The 27,230-nt window shown below is 54.1% G+C and overlaps 1 protein-coding gene across 7 annotated transcripts in view; it reads right to left on the reverse strand.

The window, feature by feature from the left end:
* The window catches only part of Ralgds (ral guanine nucleotide dissociation stimulator), a 41,593-nt gene that overhangs the window by 2,172 nt on the left and 12,191 nt on the right, over nucleotides 1-27,230 (reverse strand). For 2 of the 7 annotated variants that reach the window (XR_015735842.1, XM_087899811.1), the window contains exons 1-17: nucleotides 17,629-17,871; nucleotides 10,420-10,530; nucleotides 8,762-8,955; nucleotides 8,219-8,317; nucleotides 7,364-7,557; nucleotides 6,621-7,108; nucleotides 5,769-5,984; nucleotides 5,455-5,558; nucleotides 5,053-5,137; nucleotides 3,815-3,883; nucleotides 3,415-3,501; nucleotides 2,976-3,008; nucleotides 2,581-2,702; nucleotides 2,349-2,444; nucleotides 1,866-2,067; nucleotides 1,485-1,727; nucleotides 454-568 (exon numbers count right to left, since the gene is read on the reverse strand). Coding sequence is in view for 6 of the 7 variants with exons in the window: in XM_087899811.1 (XP_087755937.1) it covers nucleotides 454-568; nucleotides 1,485-1,727; nucleotides 1,866-2,067; nucleotides 2,349-2,444; nucleotides 2,581-2,702; nucleotides 2,976-3,008; nucleotides 3,415-3,501; nucleotides 3,815-3,883; nucleotides 5,053-5,137; nucleotides 5,455-5,558; nucleotides 5,769-5,984; nucleotides 6,621-7,108; nucleotides 7,364-7,557; nucleotides 8,219-8,317; nucleotides 8,762-8,955; nucleotides 10,420-10,530; nucleotides 17,629-17,811 (2,641 nt within the window). In the remaining variant the exon portion in view is untranslated. Of the gene's footprint in view, nucleotides 1-453; nucleotides 569-1,484; nucleotides 1,728-1,865; nucleotides 2,068-2,348; nucleotides 2,445-2,580; nucleotides 2,703-2,975; nucleotides 3,009-3,414; nucleotides 3,502-3,814; nucleotides 3,884-5,052; nucleotides 5,138-5,454; nucleotides 5,559-5,768; nucleotides 5,985-6,620; nucleotides 7,109-7,363; nucleotides 7,558-8,218; nucleotides 8,318-8,761; nucleotides 8,956-10,419; nucleotides 10,531-17,628; nucleotides 17,872-23,785; nucleotides 23,989-27,230 lie in introns of those variants that run through there. The other 5 variants (XM_087899812.1, XM_087899814.1, XM_087899815.1 and 2 more) reach the window with 5 other exon arrangements.

Genomic DNA, 27,230 nt, shown 5'->3' on the forward strand with positions numbered 1-27,230 from the left:
TCTATCTCTTCAGTACACAGTACACACTCAAACACCGAGCCAACTCTCCAACCCAGGCTTGTTCTTGATTCCATCCTCCTAGTTTCTAGAACATGGGACTCAGTATGTGTGCTTTTTGTGTTCATGTGTGGATTTTAACACATGGAAATTCTTTCTGAACACCTGCTTTCTTAGCTGAGCCAGACAATGTCCCCTCCAGCAGACCCCAGAGTGAGCCTCTCTCAGTCTTGCATCTTAGATGGGGAGGTCCAGCAGACGCTGGGGCAAGACAGGTCGCAGTAGGTGCCATGCCTACATTTACCTGCTACTGTGTTTTCCAGGGCCTCAGGCCTTGGGGCTGGGGCAGAGGACAGTGCTGACCTGCCCCTCTGCCCGGGCCTGCCCTGGGTCTTGGGCAGAGGACGGTGCTGACTGCCCCTCTGTCCGGGCCTCGAACCCCGCCGTCTGACTTACTGTGGTCTTCTGAGATGATCTGCACTAGCTCATAGTCCTCTGGCTCATCCTCATCCAGGTTGTGTTTGTCCATGGCTTTTCGGATGACAGTCGGGGCCTTATCCTGGCTGGTCACCTGAAATGGGGACAGGCTATCAGGACAAAAGTCATAAATGCTTTCCTAGGGCACGGTGGCCAGAGACTCATCTGGGTACCTTTCTATCTTCTGCTTCCCTAAAGTGGCCCCCATAATATGAGGATGGCCGTTTCCCAACTGTTCCCAGCCCCATTTTCCTACAACAGCCTGCCACCAACTCCCACACTGCCTTGGGAGCCATGTGCCCCTGAAAGCAAGAGGATTATAAGCCTGGGGAACCAATAATTTCCACTCCAGTCCTAAGGAGGAACCAGCCAATGCCCACTAGTCACCTATATCCTGTCCTGCCCTGACACTGTGAGGCAGGTGGCACAGGCTGGCTCAGGACTCAGTCATGGGGCACCCAGGTGAACGTGAGTAAGAGCCATTGCAGCTCCTGGGGCTGAGGGGCTGGCTCATCTGCAGCTGGAGCCCTGGCAGGTGAGAAAGGGCCTCCCTGTGTGCCCACCTACAATCTGTGAGCAATCCCATTGGCTCCACATTCAAGTAACAGCCATACTTTAACACCACTGACTCTGCCCATGGCCACCAGCCTGCTTTGGCCTCCCTTTCCCTGAACTTGGACTGCAACAGCAGCCTCCTCAGCAGCCTGCCTCCATCTTGGTCAGCAGACCAAGTCACCATAGAAAGTCAAGGGCCTTACAGTTTAACAGAGCCCTGACCACCTCTCCCTCAACTGTCCCACTGCCTTAGACCTGATGACCTACAGGCTACAGTTTCCTTACTGCTCCTTTCCCACCTCTCAAGCCCTGAGTGCTGACCAAAGTCTTCAGTTATTCTATTTTTTCAAACCTAGAAGGTCAATGCGAAAAATTAAAGACAGCACACGGGTATCTGTGCATGTCTGCCTCCTGGCCAAGTTGGGCCCCATGAGGACGCCCTGCTGCTGGCTCACCAGGATGCTCTTGTACATGTTGCCGTTGTCCACATCCAGGCTGACCCGGATGATGCAGCAGTCGCCCACCTGCTGGTTATAGAGTGGCAGTGAGGAGCTGTAGCTGCAGACCCCTGAGACGGAGCGCTTGTGGGTGCGTGTGGTAGACACGGGTGTGGTGGAGGCTGATGAAGAGGACGTGCTGCTGGAGGCTGAGCTGATGCCAGAGGTCTCTGGGGACGACTGGGAGGCTGACTCCCAGAACTGTGGATGACAGCAGTGTCAACAGCAGCCTGAGTCATGAAGGGCCCTCAAGGCTAGAGGTCAGCTTTGGGGACTTCTGTCCCTTGTTGGACAGTGTGAGACGCAACAATAAGGAGGGGTGGGGGCATGGGTGGTCACCTTCTTTTCCTGGCCATCAGGAGACTCTGGGACAAAGCTCATGTTGATTTCCTCCACGTCAGAGCTGGAAGAACCAGCTGAGTGCACGCTGAGGGCATCAGTGATGTCCCCACTGCCGAGGTAGGGGCCGCACCGGAGCTGGTCACAGGACTTGGAGTGGGCACTGCTACTGGTACTAAGCTCGGTGCTGGGAGCCTGGCGGCTGAATGAAAAGGTTGGCTTACGTCAGGGGTCTTCCCAAGGACACCACCCTTAAATATGTGGAGTCTTGGTCTACTAGTGCTTGGTTTTTCCTGGATATCTGTGGGATCGCCCCATTTCAGAGAGGTGGAAACTAAGTACCAGAGAGCTGATTCAACTCGCTCTGTGACTGGCAGGGCTGGCAGTGTCAGGGTAAGACCCTAGCGCCAGCTTAGTTGACTCTCCTAGCCACAGCCCTGAGACTTCTCTGGTCCCCGTGTGCCCCTGGGCCCAAGAACTTACTCGCTCCAGCGCTTGACAATGGCTGTGCTTTTCTTGCTCCTGAGGGTGTTGCTGGCTGACTCGGACGGAGGCTCCAGCTCACACGAAAGGTTGTAGCTAAGGCAGAAGTGGCTGTGAGGCTACCAGAAGCTAAGCTGGAGCTCCCAACCAGGGCTAGCCCAGAAGTTGGAGCCTGGGTACACAGCCATCACCAGACAAGTGTGGCGTGATAGCCCAGGGCCTGCAGCCTCACCTCTCAGCCTCACTGAGCCGTTCCATGGCTCGGAACCAGGCTCCGAAGTGCTCCTCAGGAGCAATGCTGTAATTGTTGCAGGCGGACTGCAGCAGCTTGATCTGGGCGATCACTTCGAACTCCTGGGTCAAGGAAGACAGGGTGGTGATGGACCTATGAGGGTGGGGCAGGGGCTAGCCACTAGGTCTTTCTCTGGCTACTCCCCCACTTATACCCACTCAGGCTCCTTCCTGCTTCACAGTTCAAACAGCCACACCTAGAAAGCTGTCCTGGATGCTATCTCCCAGCCCCCTTGGTACAGCCCTTGAAGGGTATACCAAATGTCATCAGAGATCAATGCAAGGATGGAATGTACGTTTGGCCCCCTCCCCACCCTGAGGGTGGCAGCGCCTCACCTTCCTTCTCTTTTCGAAGTTGATGAGTCTCCCCTAGAAGACAGAGAGCCAACATCCATAAGAAAGCAGCCCCTCTCCATTATTAAAGTCCTGCCTACTTTGATCTGCACTACGACAGGCACCCACTAGGGGGCAGGGAGCACGGGCACCTGGCCCTAGGCACCATCTCAGATAAACCGGAGGGCAGATTTGGAGACATTTTTGTCCAACCCCTTCTGAGTTAGAAGGCCCTGCTTGGCCCATAGGCAGTTTGACCTTGGAGTGTAGAGAGTCACCATCTGAGGGTGCACATCAAGTCTGGCCAACCCACTCCTCAGCTCTGCCGCCAGACAGCTCTGGAGGGTTCACCAGGGGTCTCCAAGGCCTCAGGAGCCCACCCTCAGCCCACCTCAGCTCAGCCCACCTCAGCTCAGCCCACCTCAGCCCCAAGTTCACTCACATACAGATAGTCCTTCATGGCAGTGTCCAGCATCACCAGGTCAGTGAGGAATGTGCCCAGGTAGGGGACAGTGCCCTGGATGACACCCTGGGACATCAGGTGGGAAATAAGCAAGGCTTGGTGCTCCTCTCCCCTACTCACCTGACCACAACCCCACCAGGGCCTTGCACTTGGAGCAGCCTGAGAGCCTTTGCCCCATCTCTCCCAGGTCCTCCCATCCCAAACTGGCAATGGGCAGATCATCAAGTGGCCCCTGCTCATTCTCTCCCCCAAAGAGCTGCGGGGCCCTGACTCTGATGGTACAGAATCTTGTTCTGGTTCCCCAAGATGTAGCTTGTCACCTTGCAAGGAAGGTAAAGGCCAAGGGAACCCTTCCTCTCCCAACCTCCAGCTCACTCACTGTCTCCTTCTGCCGCCTCTGGGCTCTCCTAGGGTTCATTTCCAGCGTGGCAAACTTGGAGGTTCCCTCCTGCCAGGGTTGAAGGCAGAGTGAATCTCAGGTTTTCTCCCACCCGACCCCAGTCTGTGCTCTGACCCTGGGCCTGGAGGACCCGCACTGGCCCAGCATGCCTTCTGCTACAGTTGGTGCTTCTAGAGCAGTCTCCTTTCCTAACACTCAATGGTGGAGGAGCGAGGGCCCGGGCCTGGCCTTCCTGCACTTGAGTCCTCATCTTCCAAGTTCAGAGGACCCTGCACCTGCCTCCTGCAGACAGGCGGGCTCAATGCCCAGACCCCAGTGCCATCCTGACTTGTTTCCTGTAAACAAGTCCAGTGATCTCTTACACGCTCCTTTCCCTTAGATAGCATCGCCTCCTGTACCTCACTGCCCTCTATTTGCCAGACAAGAAGATAGGCATAGAGGCTGGCAGCAGCTTGTGCAGAACCCCACAGGGACTCAGGAGTGCAGCCCACTGACTGGGTCCTGTCCTGGGGCCCCTTGGTGTGTGGCAGGATCTTTAACTGAGCTCAGTCATAATGGGAGAGGGACAGAGTGTCTCAAACTCCTTGTTCCAGCACCCAGGTGGAGCCCAATACCAGTGCTTCCCAGCTCCACAGGGCCTTCAGCAGAGGACACTGCTCCTCAGGGCTGTCTCAGCCTGACCAGTATGGCAGGGGCAGGGCCCACTAATAATCCTGCCTTTTAGGGTGGGGGGCGGGTGAGAGTGTTCAGGGGTGAGACAGAAAGGTATGTTTATCAGTCCCTGATGCTAAGCTGCTGTGCTTCCTGTGGCTCCAAGGGACAAGGCCACCTGCCACCGTTCCTCATGTAGTCAACTGCTTCTGCTTCAGGCCAAGGGGAGAGCCAGTTATGCAGGCGTATCTGTGCCCTGGGACTAGATGGAGGAAGGACCCCCAACGCTGACAGGCCTGGCATCACAGAGACAGAATGAACTGCCTCAGGAAAGAAGGTACTTGCGCCCCTTTCCATCGCCTGCCCATCAGTCTGCCAGTGGCTAAATCCCAGCAGGAAGCTGTAGATCTGCTAATCCGGCTGGCTCATCCTCCTGCAGAAGCCAGGCTGGCTGTCCCCACTACATCAGATTACCAGGGGCCTCCTGTTCCTTCTATGCTTGCCACCTGTCCAAGCTTTGTCAAGCATGGAAGTTTGCCATCCCCTTGTTTCCTGTGGTTCCTCACCTTGATGAGCAGCTCTCTGCTCAGGGAGTAGTTGTTCTCATCAGAGAAAATCTCCGACAGCTTCTGGAACACTCGAAAACTGTCCCTGAAGGAAGTGTGGAAAGAAGGCAACAGTTGTGAAGAGTCTGCACTGGGGCAGGCAAGATGGAGAATCCATTTGCTTTTACACCAAAGACCCTAAGCTGCCGGAGAAGGCAGTTTTAAGCATGGCTCCACTGGGGACTGGACGGGTTGCTTTCAGCTGGACAGTTCTGTGGCTGTGTGCAAGCACGAAACTCTAATCAGGGTGTGCACACTGCACTGTACTCACCAGTGGACCCGCCCCTTGGACTCTGCTGCTGGGGTTCACTGAAGGCAGAGCCACCCCAGGGTATAGCAGGGGCAGGGGACAGGAAGGCTTACCTGGAGACCTCTTCCCATGTCTTCTTTAGGCGGTGGATGGCATTGCTCTGTAGAGCAGAGAGGATGGCGTAGAGGGAGGAGAAGTTCTTGAGCGCTCTGCATTCCTGGAGACAAAGAGTCTGTGAGGGGAGTCCCAGGCTGAGGCCCTCCATAAGAATGCCAGGAAGCTCCCAGAGGGCATGCCAGGGGCACTCACTCACGCAGCTGCTCAAGTGCACAGTGCCAGGAGAGAGTGTGCACCTGGCAGGGGGCTGTGTGGCCCTGAGGTCTGTGAGAAACAAAGAAGAGGTTCCCAGGCCCCTCCTGCAGCCTACCCTGGCCACCTCGATCCAGTGTTCCACCACCCGGGCCCTGTCTGGGGCCTTCATGCTCTGGTCGCCAAGGCAGGTAGTAATGACACAGTTGGCCACGTTGTTGAATTGGGCGACAGTGGCACGGACGGTCGGTGCGAGGTGCTCCTTGCCCTTCTTGTCCCGCTGTGACCAGATGGAGCCCAGGCAGTGGTAGGGCACCACTCTCTTGAACAGTTCCTGGGGAGAAGAATTAGTGTCACTGTGCACAGCCCACACGCCCAAGCTGGACCTCAGAGACTGAGGATGAGCCCCGCGGGACTCTTACCTCTCCACCTGACCTCTGAGAGCAGGAACTATGACAGGGAGAAGGCAGGGGCACACACCAGGGGCTCACGCCTGCTCATCTCAGAAAGCATCTGCTGCCCCCTCCCCAGTGAACACACCAGTTACAGTCTGTCCTGCGTCTGTCCGTCTCCAGTACATAGTAAGCACTTCATAAGTGCTGAGGCTAGATAGGACTCCAGGGGGGTGACCCAGGGGCCTATGGGTACCTTGGTGAGCAAGCCTCCATCCCTAAGAGGTCAGACCCACCACATTTTCTATCCTTTCTATCTGCTCCAAATCCTTAAGTGCATGTGTGTGTGTGTGTGTGCGTGCAAGTGTACACGCATGTACTTCATGACCACCAAGCAGGGGGAATCAATGCCTTGGTATTAAGTAATGTGTCCTATCTACATGTTTGTTAACAGTGGAGCTGGGATTTGCCCTGGGGGCACAGGCTCTGAACCAAAAAACAGGTCTAGACAGCAGAATACAAAAGGATTACAAAAGGAATACAAAAAAAGCCTTGCCCTACCCCACTGAGCCACTCACAGCGTCCATCAGTGTAAACTGCTCAGCCACTAGATCTGGAGGGAAGTGCAGGAGGTGCGGCTTCTCATCTAGTCCATTCTCTGTGGCTCCAGGCAAAGACCAGGAAGGCTGTAGTGCAGGAGCAGGCACAGCAGCTGGCTCCAGCTCCAGGGCCTGTGAGAGAGCCGGCTGCAGCTCCAGAGCAGGTGCGAGGGACAGCTCAGGCTCTAGCGGTGGCACTACCGCTGGCTCCAGCTCAGAAGCTGGTGCCACCACAGGTCTGGATGCCAGTGCTGGTCCTAGGGATGGATCTGGCTCAGAAGCTGGTGCCACCACAGGTCTGGATGCCAGTGCTGGTCCTAGGGATGGATCTGGCTCAGAAGCTGGTACTGGCTCTGGCTCTGGCGCTGGCTCTGGCGCCAAATCCTGGCTGGATGCCAGAAGCAGTGTTGGAGCTGGCTCAAGCTGTGAAGCTGGTTTCAGAGACAGCACTGGAGCTGGGGACAGGGCTGTAGGAGAAAAGATGTCCAACATGGGTGCCTTGCCCAGACCCAGAGCATTTCCAAAGACAGAGTACCACTGCCTGTCAGAGAGACAAGCACCTGTCCCCCCAACAAGATGTTGACCCAGGTCACAGTATACTGCCTGCTGGTCCCAGGCACATTCTAGCTCCTGGCCCAGTGCCAGTCCCGGAGTCTCTCTGTGGTGGGAACTAGTACTGGCGCCTCCGACCAGGCTCTGTGTAGCTTCCCCTGTCTCCTCACCCTCAGGCTCAGCCTCGCTGGGCTCCAGGTCCTCCAGCTGGGCCAGAAGAAGGTGAGCACGGCGCTCCAGGTCTGAGCCCGGCATGTTGAGCTGCACATAAGCCACCAGCTGCTTGAGGCAGGGAAAGTCCGGAGGTTGACAGAAATCCTCTGAGTATTGGTCCAGCCAGGTGCCCAGAATGGAGGAGATGGCACTGGGGAAAGGCAACAGAGTCAGAGGCATGGCCTCTCCTCCCACCCTCCCACAGCACCCCTGTGCTGTGCTTCCACCCACAAGTCTCCTTTGGCTCTCCTGACTGTGGCAGGCCAAGGAACGAGATAGAGGCTACAGAGAATTCCCACAGGAGACCGAAAAGGCTCATCAACGGGATGACAGTTCTCTAGGCTCTTTAGGGGAACGCCCCTACTCCTGTTCAACTGTGCCTGAATGCAAATCCTTATCCTCCTACCCAGCATTCAAGGAACCTCAACCAGTGGCTGGGACTACCTCAGTACCTATTCTTTGTGAGCCAGGTGTGGGCTGTGTTTTCCTGAGGCACATGGTTTGTTCTTTGAAGCCCTTACCAAGGAGTGAAGCTGCGCGTCTATCGAGATAGGCTGTGCTAGGAAGGATTCTCGTAGTGCTGGTTCTGAATGGCACCCCATATGCATGCCCCCCTCTCTCTCTCACACACACACACCCTCCTCTTTGCTCCTTGAATGCTTAGTTCCGCCCTGAACTCTTGTCTTCTTCCTGCTGCAGGAGGAGCCTTAGACCTCAGCCCACCAGCACAAATCAGAAGTGTGGGACCTATGTTTTGCTCAGCCCTGTTCCCCACCCCACCCCCCCCCCCGCTTGACCCAAAGTCCACTTACTTTTTGAGTTGGTCCTGCGGTCCACCATCCTCACTGGAGTACGGGAGGATGCAGCCATATCTAGAGGAGGCCGTGAGGGCGTCACATCTACCGTACCTGCTTATGATGTCTAGTGTTACTGGCCAACTCCCTGATGGGAATGGACCTCAGGGAGGCAGGGACTCTCTGCTCTTGCCACAGAGAAGTGCCTGGCAACACAGCTGCACACAGCAGATGTTTTGTACGTTTGGACACCTCAGCAGAGCTAGGGCCTGTCAGTCAATTACCACAGGGCCTGTGTACATCCAGGTCAAGGTTTCCCTCCTTTCTAAGTGGAGAACTGTTTAGCCTGAGACTCAGGTGACATGGCTTCTCCATGGAAGAAAGGACAACCATATATATAAGACCCACACCGGCCTTGACAGCCCAGACTGGGGTGGCATTGCCAGGGTCCAGCTAATTCAGTCCTGACAACAGTCTATGAGGATGTTTACCATCAAACTGGGGATCACAGGGACACAAGGACGCAGCCAAGAGGAAGGGTGCCCTGGGTCTGGTGCTCACCTCTTAAACAGCAGGTCCAGCACCTGCTGAGTGGTGGTGAAGGCTCTGTAGGTGCACAGGAAGACGGTGACATAGGAAAGGTCACTGCCCTGGAAGGCAGGCACCAGGTGCTCCACCAGCTTCTCCAGAGTGCCAGCCTTCACCGTGCGCACCTTGCAGGTCTCGTAGAGGTTCAGGGCCGACTCATTCTCACACTGGGTGAACAAGGGAAGGACACAGTCAGAGGAAGGGCTGTGGTCTCAGGAAAGTTGGAGGCTGGAACTCAGAACACCTCCTACACACCTGCAGTACAATGTGGCCAAAGCTGGGAAAAAGAGGACCTCTGGCAAAGGATCTTGGATTTTCTCTTTTCTTTCTTTCTTTTCTTTTCTTTTCTTTTCTTTCTTTCTTTCTTTCTTTCTTTCTTTCTTTCTTTCTTAATTTTCTCCTTCCTTCCTTCCTTCCTTCCTTCTTTCTTTCTTTCTTCTTTTCAAGACAGGGTTTCTTTGAGTAACAGCCTTGGCCGTCCTGGAACTCACTCTGTAGACCAGGCTGGCCTCTAACTCACAGAACTCCGCCTGCCTCTGCTGGGATTAAAGGTGTGTATCACCACCGCCCGGCAGGGTCTCAGATTTTAAAGTAAAATTTGAGGTGTGGAGCGCTTCAGGGTAGTTTTTTATGTGAGTGACAAGAGTATCTAACATACTCTGGGACCGGGGGTGTCCAAACTGAATAGCCCATCCTAGAGGTGGAAAAACAGGCTTAATCCAGAGTCAGGGATTGGCCTTATCAGGACCTAAAGAATTCCCTGAGGAAGCTCAGTGACAACAGCAATGACGCTCAACAGCTGTGGCAATAGGTTTTCCTTCTGGAATATTATGTGGCTGGGTCAGGCCGAGCTTCTGAGCTCAGGGGGCCCACGAGGTGTGTTCGGAGACAGCAAGTTGCAGAAGTGCATACACACTCGCTAATTTTGTCAACTTGACACAGGCTAGAGTCATCTTAGAGAAGGGGACCCGACTGAGACAACGTCTCCCTGAGACAGTGCTGTAGACAAGCCTGTAGGACACTTTCTTAATTGGTGATTAATGCAGCAGGACCCAGTCCATTGTGGGTGGGGCCATCCCTGTTGGTGGTCCTAGGTTCTATAAGAAAGCAGCCTGAGCAAGCCACAGTGAGCAAGCCAGTAAGCGGTGCCCCTCCACAGCCTCGGCATCAGCTCCTGATGGCAGGTTCCTGCCCTGTTTGAGCTGCTGTCCTGACTTCCTTTAGTAATAGATTATGGATGTAGAAGCATAAGTCAAATAAACTTTTTCCTCCCAGCTTGTTTTTGGTCATGGTGGTTCTTCATAGCAATAGTAATATCTTAGCTAGCAATAGTAATCCCAGTTAAGACAATGTACAAAGCCTGAACTTCTATTCCCTGGGGACAGAGGGTAGCCCTACTATGTGAGAGGATTTATAGGACTAGGAGGAAGGTGTAGGACTGACATCTGGAGACAGGTATTTAAACCAGGCAAAATATTCAAGTATGCATGGCCTTATGGGAAATGAGAAACAACGCCAATGGTGTCTCTCACTTGGAGGTAGGTAAGTCAGCAGGGCCTTTCTGCACGAGTTGGACTTTGGGATGGTGGAGGAAAGGAGAGAGGTGGGGAGGGTCTCCTCTCTGTACTCACCCCTAGCCAGCGCTGGCCTTTGGTGGCTCCCTGGTGTAGCTGAACCTTGCGCAGGGAGATGGAGTAGATGACCCCGTTGATCAGCTCCTCCCCAATCTCCTGCGTAGAGCTCTGGAAAGACATGGGCCGGTAGCCCGACCAGGTTATCGGGGTCTGATGCAGGAGGATGACACAGACAAGCGGCTCCGAGACCTCCAGTGTGAAGTTAATGGAGAGCCCAGGACTCCCCTTCCCACCAGGCTCCTCATAACCGAAAGACCAACACTTCAGGTACCCCTAGTCCTGGACCATACCCCTATTCTCCCTCTAAGACAGGTATTGTTATCCAGCCATTTTGCAGAAGGGTAAGTGGAGGTTGAGGCAGGAGTAACTGATCCAAGTCAAACTGTCTTGTATATGGCAAAATCCCCATCCCAAAGTCCTAACATGGTCACAGGTGCCATTGGCCCTCAGAAAAACCTAGTCCCAGAGCCCAAGGTCCAGGGTCACCTTCGCCCTCATCTCTGTCTAATTTGAGGTTCCTGCCTGACTCGGCAGCATCAGGCAGTTCCTCCTAGCCCAGCCCTGAAGTCAGCAACATGGGTCTAGGAAGGTGCAAATGCAGGCTGCATCTGCTTGCTTCCTTCCTCTTCTGCTCATTCATGCTTCTGAGACCTCTTGGGCAACACGGGACTTCCCGGCTGGCTGTTCTTTCTCACGTGAATGGGGAAGAGCAACAATGCTGGGGTTCCACAAAAGCCCAAATCATGAGGTTTAGTTGAGAAAGAAGGGGGTCACATGGCTGCTTCTCAGAGTCCCAAACAGAAAGTAAACATGCTTCCCGATACCCCAATATCTGTTCAACTCCTGTGGTCCAGGGAAGGGCTACAGCTGGGATGGAGGGTAAAGAAACCAAGCTCAGAGCTCAGAGAGGCTTACTGCCTCCACACCCCATGTGAACCACAAGGATCGCTGTGGTGCCCAGAGGATTCTGGCCAAAGTGCTCACCTACCCAGAGTCCCACTGTTGACCCTTCTGGGGGCCAGTGTGATGTGGGCTGTACCTCAGCTCTCAAGTCCGTCATCCACCCTCACAGGGCTCTGGGAAGCCTGGAAACAACTTTTGGATCTTCCGACCTCCTACTCCAGGCTTTGAACCAAGGGTAAAGCCATGGCCACCACACTAACTCACGGCTGTCTATCTTCTCTGGAAACAAGGCCAGGTCTGTTTCCTGAAAGTCAGTGGGTAACAAGAAGGCTCACGTACCTAAGCAATCGTGGCCCACAGCCTTAAGAGACCAGTGACATTGTCATCAGCTCACCCCTGGCCTGAATCAGAAGACATAAAGGAGACCATGGCCCTGCACCACCCACTGTGCCTCCTCAGAGGTTCTTGGTAGTCAAGGCTGGGAGAGTCTGCCTTTCCTAAGGAGTCTGGCCACATCTGGTGTCAGTGTCCTAAACACCCAGGTGGCCAGCAGCAGGAAGTCAGGGTCTCACACATGAAACTCCCTCTTCCACCACACAACACTGGATTTCAGCCCAAGGAGCCCAGTACAGTAACAGTTTTTTTATTGGTGCTCAATGGACAGAAATGTGCCCTGCCTGGCCAGGCAGACCTGAAGGAGAAGCTGGATGCAAGTAGCACAGCGGCCATGCTAGAGCAGGGCTCAAAAGCAAGCCCTTTCTCAGCCCTGGGCTCCAGCTGACTGTCCAGCAGCTGGCCTGGGCCCTGTGGGAGTGTCATGTGATCCCTGCACCCTTCCCCCACCTGAGGGGGGACATTCTGCCAGCTGGGTGAGGGGGGTGCTGACAGGCACCAAGAGTCATACATGCCTTCCTCTGGGGAGTCGATACCCTGTCACACAGATGGGAACTGCTCCATTTCCTTAAAGCAACCACAGCAGGAATGAACCAGCCTACCCTACAATGCTGAATGTGGGCACTTCTGCCAGATACCCAGGGAAGACAGACGCCGCCGGCCTGGTTAGAAAGGAACAGAGAAGAGCCCCTCTCCCCAGTCTAAAGATCCTCCCTAAGGCCCCTCTGAGGCTGGAAGGGCAGGGACCGTGGGCTACCTTTGTAGCACATGGCGGGATAACTCAGGCAGACCAGGGAGAAGAGGGGTAAGCTGGCCTAGTGAACAGCTGATACAGCAAAAGTGTTTGCCTGCCTGTCCGCCTGCGGCAGGCATCCAGGAAGCCTCCGAGCTCCGAGGAAGGAATGCCACATGGTTGGCTGTGTCCTTAAGGAGGATCATCCTGCCTCCAGCATGTACAAGGCCCCCAGGGCCCTGGGACACCCTGAAGAGCACTGGGTGGTGGTGGTGGGGTGTCCAGTCAGACAGTGTCTGCTTCTGTTTCAGGCCTTAGCAGACATGGTAGATTTCAGAGCACAGGATCACAGTTTTTCTCTACAGAGGTTCAGTCTACTTGGTGGCGCAGGGGGATTCTAAACCTTCAGGGTGATTTCTAAACCTGCCTGTACTACTGCCCAGGGCCACTGAGTCACTAGATCACCCCAGGGCTCTAGCAGGCCCCTTGCAGGCACCCTACAGCTCTGGACATGCAGGACCCACAGGACCAAACCCATGTACCATATCTCTGGAAGGGTCTCAACCCCCAGCTTGGCTGACCCATGGGCTGGGAGAGCAGCAACAGCTAACTGGTGACAGGATGGGGGCTGCAGATGAGTAAGGGAAGCAGACAATACGTGGTGTAGCACCAGAGCCGATGACATGTGAGAGCCCACCTGTCAGAGGCCCACCTGGGACTACTGGACCCAAAGGGCAGCTCGCTCAGAGTCCTGGACCTTAAATGACGCTTCCAGAAGAGGGACAGTGTAGTCTGCATGCTAGTTAGCAATCTCAGGCTGTCCTCTACCCATTTTAGAGGTGGAAACCAAGGCCCAGGGGAGGGGCCAAACAGACAGTGTACATGACTCCTCAAACCTAGGCCTTGGTTCGGCTCTTAGACCATGAGCCCCAGTAGAAGAGGGATAATGAAAATATCAAGCGTAAGAGTCCTCTAAATGCCAAACCCTCATAGCAGCCCCTATGTAATTCCCAAGCCTAGGCCACAGAGGGCGGCCTCAGCTGGGGACTGTGGGTGCCTGGTTGCCATGGCAGGAAGGGAGCACCGAGACCTCAGGCTGTAAAGCCCTACACTCAGCCTGTGCAGAGCTCTCAGAGTCAGATTCGGGTTGCCAGGAGCCCTCCCTGTCAGCCTGAATCCAGGTATTGGTCAAATTAGCATTTTAGGAAAGAAAACTAAGCTCAAATGGGGGAGGGGAGATCCATCTCTTCAGCCCAGTAAACCCAGCTTTGTCTACCTGATCCTGCTGTGCATTTGCAACTGCCTCTTATCATAAAATGGCCACTGTTGGCCAGGTCTGGGACGACCCACACCACTGACCATGACCATGCTGTCCAGCTGACTCGGGCACCTCTATTACCAGGTCCTTTTACACTCAGTGCATGTGACTCTCCCAGTATGCTGCCTGGCAGAAGAGGGAACAGCCAGGTTGGGACAGGTAGAGGCCTACTGAGGTAGAGCCAGGAAACAGCAGCCAGGACAAGGATTTGATCCCTGGCCTGGAGGGACACACCCAGGGCTGGTTGCTGCTTCTATCAGAGGCACAACACCAGGGCAGGGTCCAGCCTTTGTCACACAGATGCAGGGGAGGGACTGGAGACAGAAGTGACTTCCTCAGGCTACACAGCAAGGGAAGGTAGCCAGGCCAGTGGTTTCACACCTGCACCTCTGAGCAAAGGCTTAAGCTCATGTCCTGTGATGCCATGCCGAGGGCAGCTGCAAGTGCCAGGCCACATGTCCCAGGAGCTCAGACATCAAGACGGCTTGGGCTTTGTCACCCGGTCAGAAAAACTAGCTGTGGTCACTGCCAGGCTCTGTGGACTGCACTTGTCAGACCATCCGTCTCCACTTGGTCCATTCCAGAACTCCAAGAGTAACTAGCATTATGCCCACCTTACAGACGAAGGAAACTTGGGATTCAGAGGGGCCAAGCTGGCCTTTGAGCACAGCTGCCTTCACGGCAGAGCTCGGGCTCTGCACCTCTGGGCTTAAAAGGGCAGAAGGCCTGCAGGTGCGGCGGTAGGACAACAGCTGCAGGCAAAGGCTCGAGGGAGAGGAGAATGCCAACAGAACAGCCATGGCCCAGCAGTTCTGGTCCCCGTGCCCTGCTCAGGGAGAGCCCTCAGGCTGTCCTTTCTCCAGAGAACCGAGTTTGCTCGGGGCCTCAGCCAGTCTCAGTCTCTCACTCTCACTGTGCTGGGGGCTGGCTTCCTTGGGGTGTATGCCTGATAACACAGCACTTGTGAGGATAACAGAAGCTCAACCCCAGGGCAGGCGCCAAACTGAGACCCTTCAGAGTGCAGCCTTGGAACCCCCTCCACAACCCACAGGCCTGAAAACTGTCTGGTCACCTCAGTAAGAGTCAGCCCCCAATCTTGCCCTGCTGGCAATCTGGTTCCTCCTGCTCCAGAGCTGCCCTGAGGCTCCCAGGAAATGGACCAGCAGGTCTCTCTTAGTACAGAGGATCAGTACCAGTCTGGTCTGGGCCTCCTCATCCTCTACTGTGTCTCTGAGTAAAGCAAACAGAGGGACAAGGGGGTCCTGGGGGCCCGGCAGTGATGGCCAGTCCCCTCAGGTTCCTGGAGGCCACCTTCTTAGAGTCGGCCAGGAAGTCCCTCTGAAAGATTATCTTGTACACACGTACACACGTACACACACACACACACACACACACACACACCCCTCCCTACGTGTCTGGGTCTCCAGTGTCAAGGGAACAAAAGAACCCTAGGGTAAGTTAAGAGTTGCACACAGTGTGATCAAGAGACCAGACAGCCCAGAAGGAGAAGCCCCCACTTCACTGTGTCCAACCCACACAGCCTTCAGGCTTCACAGGCTAGCTGCCACAGTGAGAAGGCGTCTGGCCTCTGCCTCTGCAGTTGACTGCTTATTGACTCTGTGCAATCTAATTAGTTGTTTCATCTGTCAAATGGACTATTAATAGCCCTACCCACCCCCAAGGACAAAATATATACAAATTATTTAGCCCAGGCCCTTCCACCAAGCCCTAGGCTGCTAGCTGTTATGCTAAATTCCTGGTCCACTGTCCTCAGGGTCTCCAAATGTGAAGCACTTTCACCTTCTTCCGACTCTAAGCTTTCCCAGCTCTCACTCAACTAGGGCCAACCTCCGCCCCAGCTTCTGCTGCCTTCCACTGTCCACTAGCCATTTCTGCTTTGTCCCGCTTTCAGCTCTTACAGGCAGCAGGCACCCCATCTCTAATTCCAGAGAACACGGCTTGTGCCGAAGTCCTGTCTGCGACCCTTCCTGACAGCATACTTATCTAGGTCAGGGACTTCACCTCTCTGCCCTCCAGCCTCTTAGCAGATGGCGCTGGTATCTAAACTGGAGGTCTGGCAAAGTCAGGAAGAACATGGTGCTGGGGCCTGCTGCCTGTAAATGCTACAGAGCCACAAATCACTTTTGCCATGCTGGCGCTGAAGCCTGCCTGTCGCAGGAGCATAGACCTCATGACCTCCAAAAAGCATGGTCTGAGGCAGGTCAAGCTAGGTCAGCAGTGGTTTAACTTAGAGTTGAGATGGCAGGCTGATGCCCAGATGTGTGAGGACATCTGACAACCCCAGGGCTGGGGAAACAATGACAGAAGAGGAAAGGCAGAGACAGTTTGGTGTTTTCCAGAGAATCCAGAGACCTTAAGCAAGCAGGTCAGCTTCATTTCTGGACCTGGGACTGCCATCAGGAAATCAGCTCCAGGATGGGGATGGGAGGGAATTATTGGCAAAACAGAGTGGGACTTCCCTGCCCCCTCCCCCAGGCAAATGCTAAATGGTCATTGTGTTCAGTTTCCGGCTGCAGCCTCCTCTTCTGCCAGGACCCTGGTTTTCCTGCCACAGCCAGAAGCTTCCCTTCTGATGTCTAAACAGTGACAGGGCTGTAGGACAGCACAGAGGCCTGGAGAGGGGGGGGCAGAGCAGGCACCTAAAGCAGCAACCTGTGCAGGGCAGAACTTTCCGCCCTGCTATTCCAAGGGGTTCTCAAGGGTATAGACGGTCACAGCTAGAGAGAAGCCTGAGCCCCCTCCATGAGTGATCAGGCCAGACCCTTCCAGCACACAAAGCCCGAGGCTCTGCCAGACATAATGAAAGCCAGATGAGCACAGGGCTGTGGCAGGCCGCCCACCACCATGTTCCCTGGAGTCCCTCCCCAGCCGCCATGAGGATGAGACCACTGGGTGAATGAGATGCCTGGCTTGGACACCTGCCAAGCTTGGGAGGCCTTCCAGGCCTGGGGGTTCCCTGACCAAAAGTTCCCAAGTCGGGCACAGAAGTATGCTTTGTCCAGGCCTTCTCTATGCAGAGCACAATTTGGGACTGCCTCAGGAGTGCACTACCTCTGGGGCATGATGACAGGTGCACACTGGAGGTGGGAGGCGGAGGCCCCACCCAGGTCACGCTAGAAACAAGCTCCTACCTTTACCTATTACCCCCACCTCCTGCCACGCGTAAAGGCAAACGGTCTCCCTTCTCTGAATCTGCCTAGTCTCTTACAAAGTCAGGATGTCGGCACATTTCTTAATCAGGCAGAAATGAATCACGGGTCACAGTGAAGCCCTGTCCTCTCACTACCTCGACACCTGGTTCCACAAGTTGGAGATCAGTCTCCACCCCTACCCCACTTCCTTCAACTGCCCCCTCTGAGCAGCCTTGATGTTCCCGGATCATTAGACCTATATCTGACTCAGATGGCTATCCAGAAGCCCCAGAGGTCCCACTCACCACTGGGGAGTCTAGGACTATGTCAACCCAACCATTGGCTGATCCCACTGTATTGTGCGGCCTCCTCTTGTCCCCAGTCCCATTAACAAGGGTGTGAAATGAAGCCAGGCCCTTATGGTTGGAGCATTCACGCACCAGGGATGTAAACAATGACAGTGCGGAGAGGCCTAAAGGTCTGCCTGAATCTGATTGCAGAGACTGGGGCTGTCACACTTGGGATGGGTAGAAGCAGGCACTGGCATGACGAATTGAGGGGGGACACGGAAATCCAGCTCTTGTCCCTAACTACTGCTCAGGGTGTGCTGGAAGCTGTGATGCCCAACTTGCTGCCCCGGAGCTGGTGCAGCAGGGAGATTTCTGTGGAAGGAACCTCATCCCCACCCCCCCCCCCCGCTCACCCACCTCCAGGCGCGGTAGATCCGGGTCTAGCTGAGTGAAGCTGTGCAACACCACGGGACAGCTGTCCGGGACGCCCACCTCTAGACGCACAGCGTCCCACACGCTGCGGCTGCGCCGGGAGCCAGGAAACAACGACTCGCCGCCCCCTACGGGCCCGGCCGCCTCGGCCCACATGCGCTGCACCATGGGCGACTCGCAGCGGTGCGGGCGGCCGGTGGGCCGCGAGACCCAGGGCGGCGCGGGCGCAGGGCCGGCCCAGCGCAGCTCCGCGCTGCCTGCGCTCTGTGCCCGCTGCCCGGCCCGCTGATGTCAGCTGGGGGCGGGGTCCGCGGAAGGGGCGGGGTCTGCAAGGGGCGTGTCATCAGTTGCGGATACCGTGTGCACGTGCTGTCTGACTGCTGTGTGGGTGGTGCCTCTGATGCTGTTTTGCTGAAGTCAGAACTGGAATTAAGAATTCCAGTTACCACACCCCCTAGCTCTGTAGCCTCAGTTTCTTCAACTGGAAAGTATGGGTAACAAAAATGACTTCCTTCAAGAGTGTGACAAGAGGATGTCACGAGATCACTGATTATGTGCTCATATACCAGAGTACGGGAAAGAGTGACCCTGAATATTGGGTTGAGTGTCCTGGAGAAGGTTGGCGTCTAGCCCAAGTTCCATTGGGAGAGGAGACAGCTTTCAGCCTCCCCACCAGACATGCATAAACTAGATGGGACCTACTGTGTAAAAGAAATGCTACCTCTGGGTGAGGCTGTATACTTTTTTTTTTTTTTTTCCAGGACAGGGTCTCTCTGTGTAGCCCTGGCTGTCCTGGAACTCACAGAGATCCACCTGCTTCTAATTCTTGAATGCTGGAACTAAAGGCATGCACCATCACACCTGATTGAGGCTGCATGCTTTCAAAAAGCTTACTTTATGTGTATGATTATTTTTCATTCATGTGGGTACACTGCAGGTGTACCTGGTGTCTAAGGGGAACAAAAGAGGGCACTGTGAGCCACATGGGTACTGGTAACTGAACCCAGGTCTTCTGGAAGAACTGGAAGTGCTCTTAACTCTGGAGCCATCTCTCCAGCCCCAAGGCTTAAATTTTTCTGAATTTTCAAACTGTCCTAAAGTATTTTTATGAGAGCAGGGTCCAGTGATAAAGCTGGTTTAAGAAAAAGATAAGAAGGTTTGGCTTGAGGTGGAGGCTGCTCAGAAGCCTCAGGGGCCTTGCCTTGCCTCCAGGGAAGACCAGCTGTGCAGCTGCACGACTTTCTGAGGGCTTTTCCCCAGCCCCAGTCCTGGGGCCAAGGACCCAGCACCAGGTCAGCTTTGTTGCCTGCCACCACTGATCTTTTTCTAAGGACAGCTTCTCTCGGATACTTAGATCTGAGGCACTACCTTTCCAGCCTCAAAGAGGTTGCTAGTCCCAAGGAAGCTGGAGTTGGGAGTTAATCACACTGCAGCCTCATGTGGCAGCTGGACTGCCTTCTGTCTCACGAACTGCATGTGAGGACCACTGGCAGAGAGGTGGAGGTCCCATCCATCTACTCAGTCCTTCTGGTTACTGTTCACCTGTTTTACCAAGTTCAAGTTCCCTTCCTGTCTTGTTCTGCACTGCTGCATCCTTCCTCTTGGAAAGCCTGTTCATGGGTACCATACATGTAGATACAGAAATACAGACAGACACGTGTATAGGCAGATACACACACATAGTCACACAGACAAACATTACAGATACACAGAAAACCTAGCTCCCATGGCCCAAGAGCTCAACCCCTTTCTTCCTCTGGCCCTCCTTCACCAAGGTAAGTGTCCTCATGTCCTCTGTGAAGAGAAGAAAGCTGGCAGACAGCACACTGTGCCTGGTGTCCTAGACCCTGCGGAGCTCACATCCTTGTCATCCTCAGCACTGGCTATGACTTTCGAGATGCTTCCCAGGATGCAAAGCACTCCCCAAGGCCCCATAAACTTTCCCTCATGATCACCCCCAAGCTACCAAGGGCAGGCCCATCCTAAAAGAGGGGGTAAGGGCGGCATGTGACATGACACGAAAGAACACAACCCATACCTAAGCCTAACCATCATCTGGGGGAACAACAGGCTCAGAAGGACACACTAGACAGACTGCCAGCCTACAACCTACAGAAATACAGCCTGCAGGACAGGCAGACAGGCTTTGTTTTTCCAACAAATATGGAGAGAGAGTACACAAAAAAGAAGAGACATCAGCCAGTGTGTGGGTTTGTAAACAAAACAGCTGTTAACAAAGGTTCCCCTCCTACTTGCGGGCAATGCAGTCCAAGATGACCAGCAGAATCCTCAAATAAGGACAACAGGAAACTGTGTGTGATACCAAAATGGTTGGTGCAGTAACCCAGACAGTCAAGTGGCTGACCAGCAAGTACAGTCTAGTGTGGCTACGATGGGCAAAGGGGTGATTTCTCATTGGGCGGGGTGTGGAGATGAAAGGTACTCAGAGCAGCAAGAGATTTAATTTTTATTTCTAGAATTGTCCATTTAATATTTTCAGAGCAGGCTGGCCTCAGGTAGCTGAAGAGTACTGCATATTGTTGCCACTGGACATTGCTTCTTCTTTTTCTTTTTTCTTTCTTTCTTTTTTTTAAAATTTGGTTATAAGAGACATTGTCTCACTGCATAGCTCTGGAACTCAAGAGATCCACCTGCCTCTGCCTCCTGAGTGCTGGGATTAAAGGCATTGGCCAACATGCCTGGCTGGACATGGACATTGTTTCTTAGCTACCCCTATGGTATGGGGTTACCATATCAGTTATATGGCTGAATCCATGTATCTGGGATTTTTGGATGAACTGACCTTAAAGCTTTATGCCATTTTCTCTACCCTGGGTCTATTTGGGATTTTCCATAATAAAATTTAAAAGAACAAAAAGGGTTTGGCTGGAGAATCACCCTTTAAGGCTCCTGGGGCTCCCAGCAGCTACTGAAGGAAGGCCACAAGCTACAGACCTGGTGGATATACTGACCCTGAGCTAGATTTGAGCCACTTCCTATGTTCTTCATCTGCCTAGTCACTCACAATCCTTACAATAGAACAGGAGAGAGATCTTGCTTTGAGCTCAGGCAGTGGACCCCTGGGAAACTGAGTTCTGATGCCCACATGTTCATGAGAAAGGCTGGGGCAGCCCCAGTGACCCTGGGTGAGTCTGAAATGCAAGACTCACATTAACCCTAACACTTGGGGTATTAGAGAACTCTGCTTCCCTCTGCACTATGAGTTCTATGGAATCTCTCCTCTTTCCTCACTCTGCTCCTGGTCTTCCTAGAAATGCATCTGCTCCTTGCTGGGGGCATAACAAGCCCCTCACGAACAATGCTGACCTTCCACAGTAGGATGTTCCTCACAGAGAAAAGCTTTGAACTGACAGTTGGAGACTAGGGGCAAGCCAAGTGTGGCTCACATGTGTATTTTGTTTGGACTGCAAAGTGTTTTTAAATTTTTGAGTCAACAGTAAAAGGTCAGGTGACTTCACATAAAAATCTAAATTCCAAGCTTCTCCCAAAGCTCTGGGTAACCCACTCACACCAGCTGCATCCCCACATGGGATCTCCCCGTGTGGGATCTCCCCGCGTGGGATCTCCCTGCATGGGATCAGAGGCTCAGGGGAAGCTGAGTAGTACTGTGACCTTAACTAGGCACACACTTGGAGTTTGCCACAGACCCTTGGACACAATCCCTGAATGAGGAGAAAGTGTGTCCAGGTCAAATTGTCTTTTTTCTCCTTGCCCTCACAATCCCTGATTCCCTGACGAACGAGCCTCTCCAAGTTCCCATCTGCACAACTGTCTATGGTCCCCAGAGTCTGGGCTTCCCCCAACTAGGACAAACATGAGTCCTCACCCCACCATAGTGAACACGTCACTAGTGCCTTTCAGGACCTTGGCAGCCTCTGCACTGGCTCCCCGGAGCACAGGTCCACGACTGCTGAGCAGCAGACAATGTCAGGGCAACCATGGACACGGGTCAACACTTCTTCACACCCGGACTGGGCCACAGCCAGTGAGGACAGCAGCCAGGCTGGGCACTGGTAGAAATCCTTTTGTCTCTTGTCTAGGCACAGTGGCACATGCCTGTGAGACCGAGGTCAGAAAATTATGAATTTGGGACCAGCGTAGGCCACAGAGTAAGATCCTGCCTCAGAACAACAGAAAACTTTTCACCCCTGGCTGGCAGGTAAAGGCCTGCCCGCCCATTTGCTGTTCTGCATTTAGAGTGCATGGAGGGAGGACATAGCTAGGGTGTGGCCAGGCCCAGGTCCTCTGTCATTTCCCGACTAGAGTATCATCATTCCTGGCCTGCCTGGGTTCTGGGGTGGCCCTGTGTGGGTGTGTGAGCACACACCTTGGCGGGAAGTGACGCACCGGGGCCAGAGTGAGTGTGGCTAATACAGTGGGACGGGCCTGGCTATCCTGCGGCCCCTGCAGCCTCCAGTGGCCTCTCCACACATTGAGGTGCGAACTTAAGTATCTAACCTCACAGAAGGTCACACTGGGTGGAAGGATGTGACATCATCACCACACATCTCTGACCTCATATGGAGTTACTGCCCAAGGAAACTGGAACTGGCCAGCTGATACTCAGTGAGTGGAGGGCTTGCTGGAAGGCAGTGCAGACCTGGCCATCTCAGTCAGTGTGATCCTGGAACCCACTTAGAGTCTGAAGGAGAGAGCAACTCCGGCAAGTTGTTCCCTCACCTCTACACATGCGCTGTGGCAAGTGGGCCCACATACATCGTACACACACACACACACACACACACACACACACACACACACACACAAAATTAATTAGAGGGACCAAAAAGATGGCTCAATTGTTAAACTCTGGCAGAGGACTTGAGTTCAGTTCTCTGCATCCACAACCAGCTGTAACTCCGGCTACAGGGGATCTAACACCTCTGATGTCAAATGGACATAAACACATGCAGACACATACATCTAAATATAATTAAAAATAATAAAAAAGTTTGTACAAACGTGTACACACACATAAACAAATATTAAAAAAATATTCACCAAACCTGGGGCAATGGAAATGGCCCATGTAAGGACACATGGATTCTGAATCAGCCTCACTGGGTCTCATAGAGCCCCTGGAAGTGGGGGCGCTAGATTGTGGCTCTCTGTCCCACCAATTCAACTCCAAGCTGGGGGCATTCAGAGGTGGCAAAAAGCAGTCTGCTTGGCACCACGAGGCATGTTATTCATAGAACAAGAACCAAGGCCATCTGATGACGAAATGCCCACTGCAGACCAACGTCTGAGGAGCCACTGACGGCACTAAAGTCACCTGGGGTAGATGGAGGCAGAGGAGAGAGTCAGTGGGAACAAACAGGTAGAAATGGAGACTGAGACTCAAGGTTGAGCCCCAAACAGAAAGCTGGAGAGAGGGACAGTATGGAAGGAAGACCCGAGGGATAAGCTGTTGGGCCAGTCAAGGGAGTCACTGTGCATGTATGGTAGATGAAGGAACCAAGAGCCCCATGCGTCCCACAGTCCCATCAGTCCCCAAGCCTGGTAATCAGGAGGCATTCGTGTCTGTCCCATAGCAGGAAAGGGCCCATCACACCCCAGAGAGGCCTTGACATCTGACACCCGTTCTCTCCCCTTCCCTGGAGGGTGGGCAGCAGGCTGCCAGTCCCACCCTCCTCTCACACACTCAGCCAAGTGCCAAGTGGACAGTGTCCTGAGGATTTGGAACCAGATTTGAGCCACATTCCCTGCTCTATGTCTTTTGAGTCACCTCTCTGAGTGTTTCTCTCCCAGAAAACTGGAGACACTAACATAACAATGACTACAACATACCAGCCAGTTTTCAGAATTCCAGGAGCAGACGGTAAGACACAAAGCCCATGTAATCCAAGAAGCACCATCCAATACTAGCTGCCATGTGAGAGGTCGCAGACATGCTGTCTGCTGTGGCCGGGGAGAGGAGCTGCCAGAGCTCACACAGGTAGCAGGAGCACAGCACCCCAACCTCCGTGTTGACACTGGGTCCAGGAGACAGAGCCTCCCTGCGCTTCTTACCAAACTCCTTCAACCAGTTCTGACAAGGAGGGTAAGGAGCCCTGAGGTGCCATCTCCCACAGCCCAGCCCTGGCCTTGGCTGTGACAGCCTTTCCCAGCAAACACTCACCTCAGCAGTGGGTGCCAGCAGGGGTGCCGGCCAAGGCGTTGAAGTGGGAGTGCGGAGAGTGGTGTGGCGGGCAACAGCCCACCGTCTGGCAGTCACCACTGAGACACAGGCAAAGAACACTGAGCCCTTCCTCCCCCTGAACACAGTAGGCTTGGCATGGACCCGGTCTGCTTCCCGGGCCATGGTAGGGTGGGAGCCCAGTGGGGGAGTGGGCTCTTTGGCAGGCTTTCCTTTCCGGTAGTGTGCCTGTTGCCTGCCTGCCCCAATGGAGTCGAGCACCAGGAGTGCCAAGGCCTGCTATCACCTGCGTGGCTGTCATACCTGCTGTTGTGACGGGCAGGGCCAGGAATTCCCACTTGTACCAGGCCAGAGGGCAAGCAAGGATGAGTGGCCAGGGCTCTGTCCTGGGCTGGCCCAGCACCTCTAGCCTTAACTTACATCCCTTAGGTAGACCCAGCTCTCTCCTCCAATCCCCCTCCCCAAGTCCTCATCCCCACTGATCTCCCTTGGGGGCCTGGAAGTCTCTATACTGGGATAAAATCAGCCCTGTCAGGAGCAGAGTCACCAAGTGAGCAAGTCAGGTCTATGGGAGACAGCAGGGAAGCCCTCCTGACTCACGCGGAACTGAAGCCCAGAGACAAGTGTGATTCAGGTATGTGCCTGCAAGTCCTGTCTGCAGGAGGCAGCATCATGCAGGGACAGGAACCAAGGCCACACACACACACCCCTCTACCTGGTATGGACTTTTTTTTTTTTTTGAGATGGTGTCATGTAGTGTAGCCCAGGCTGACCTCTAACTTACTATGAAGCCAGGGATGACCTTGAACTCCTAAAGTTGGGATTACAGGTGCTGCCACCATGCCAGGCACACTACTTCATTTTAAGCCAGGATTGCCTGCTGCTCATGCCATCAAGTAGGGCAGTGAAAACCAAGTTCTGCCATTGCCAGCATCTCAGAAGAGACCATAAGAGAACTAGGTAGGGCAACCCATCAGGAAAGGGGCAACAGCAAAGTCAGTACATTGGGCTCTGAGAACCACTCACCACCCTCTCTCTTGTTTTACTGTAAAACAAACACTGGAAGTCATTAAACAAGCTCAACACTGCCATCTGACACAGAAGAACTGGGCTCAGGGAAGAAACTTGCCCAAGGGCTTCCTGGCTCATATCTGCCAGGCCCACAGGCTGCTTCCATCTGCATCCTGAGACCTGACTCAAGGCCTACCAACACCAGGATGAGGGCCAGGCTCCTCGCCCTCCTGGGACCCGGGCTGGGCCCTAGCACTTTCAGAGGCAGGAAGCAAGGGTTGTGGCCAGTGAATCTACAGCATCCTCGGAGGTACATCCATCCCCAGCCTTCAGGATGGGCTCCCAGCACCACAGCTCTCCCAGGGGCCTTTGCGTACAGGGTGACTGACTGGCCAGATGGTTCAAAGACTTGGGGAGGGTTAGGGTCAAGCCTTGGTTCTTGTCCATGCTTGGTGCTGCCTCCTGCAGGACTTGCAGGCACCCCCCCACCACACCCATCTGTGATGGGAGAAGGCAAGGCACATATAGAGACTTTCGAACTTGAATCCAACCTCTTGCTGCTCCCTCCCACCCCACTCCCAGTCTTGTGATAAGATCTTCACCCTAAATTCACCGAGAGGGCTCTTTCATGGAAGAAAGGATCTCAGGGACCTTGGGATGGGGATTCTCTGGGAATGCAGAGGGAATTCTGGGGGAGGGGGAGGGGTCAGGCCAGACTGTCCCCACTCTATCTCTCCACTAAAACCCTTCTACTAGTTGGTTTCTGCCCCATCCAGAAGAGGCTCCAAGTCCTCACTTGTCTGGACATGCTCTGAATGGGGCCTCAGCCACAGCTTCCCTGTGTCCTCGACAGCCCACCACTCAGTAGACTTCTTAGACCACTGAGACACAATTCCTGTGTATTGTTGCCTCCCTGTGTGTCAGGCACACTTCCTGCTCTTTGTCACTGTGCTCTGGGAGGCCAGGTGTCAACTCCGGCTTCTGGCAAATTCTGACACTCAGCCCTGACCTTTGGAAAAAGCAGTGCCCATAGGTTGTAAATCTGCCAGCTCAGGCCTCTGGGACCCTGAGAAAAAGGCTTAGCATCTCTGGGCCTCAGTTTCTCATGTGTGAAATGGGCCCACAGCACAGGTACTGCAAACCTACTATGTGTTAGGCTCTCAGCAGCTCCTCACTCTCTCAGGATACCTGTGTCACCTGCTTTGCCCCACATACCAGTGGTCCTGGTAAATGACACAAGAGTTGGTACCAGTAGGCTTGGAGCATTAAGTGCTCAAGTGTAAGATGCATTAATACTCCTGGGGATACTGTGGCAAGGACACGAGAGAACAGGTGTGAGCTGACAATGCCTGGGCAACACTAGAACCAACCATAGCCGAGCTCCATACTACAGAGGGAGTAGATGACAGTCTGAGTCTGTACAGCACTCAGTATGGCCTTGTAACTGGGCCTCCAGCAATAACTCTGAAATAGCCACTTATGTAAAAGTAAATTTTTTTACTTAAAGAATGGATATCTCCAGGAAAACTTGCTCCCTGGGAGAGAGCAGCTGAGGGGGAATGCAGGTTGGCTCACCCAGGCTCTGGTCCTCTTCTTCTGGAGCTCCCAGCATGGCTCTCTGCTCCATCCCCTCCCTTCCCCTTTGCTTGGCTGTTCTCCTTGTTGGCCCCTCTCTCTCCTGTACTGCCCACCTAGCCACCAGCATTGGCTGGTACAGGTTTACCAGAGAAGCAGGGGTTTCCTATGATGTGAACCTGTTCAGGTTCACAGAGGCCTGTGGAGGAAGAGGGAAGGGGCCAGGAGGGCAATGGTATTATCCTAGTACCTCTGCTGGACAAATGTTTAAATGGACTTCCTGACCACCAAGCTTGTGCAAGATATAATGCCTGGCTGGGTGGCGGTGGTGCATGCCTTTAATCCCAGCACTTGGGAGGCAGAAGCAGGAGGATCTCTGTGAGTTTGAGGCATGCCTGGTCTATAGAACAAGTTCTAGGACAGGCTCCAAAGCTTAGGGAAACCCTGTCTCGAAAAAACACCACCACCAAAAAAGATACAATGGCTGCCTCTGATGCACACTTCCTATTGCCCAACACCTCCATCCCTCCCAGCGTTCCAGACCTAGTACCCCCATTTCCTGACCCTGCTGAAGCCTCTAGCTTAGGCTGCAGGGCTTGATCCTGGGGCTATTCCTATTCTTGCAGGGCAGGGCTGCCTGAGGCAGCAGCTCTGAGGTGGCTGAGAGGGCTGGAGGGTCTGAGTCACAGCTAGGTCAAAGAACAGGACCAGAAGGACCAGCTGCCGCTTCTGAAGCTGGGGTTCCAGGAGGCGGGACTGGAGGAAGGGAGGAGCCAGTAGGCCTCCCACCCCTCCTCCCATTCATATGCTCCCAGCCCCACCCTTTCCAAGGCTGGCCTGG

Source organism: Myodes glareolus, chromosome 21, assembly GCF_982192425.1.
Source record: "Myodes glareolus chromosome 21, mMyoGla1.1, whole genome shotgun sequence".
NCBI classification, from domain to species: domain Eukaryota; kingdom Metazoa; phylum Chordata; class Mammalia; order Rodentia; family Cricetidae; genus Myodes; species Myodes glareolus.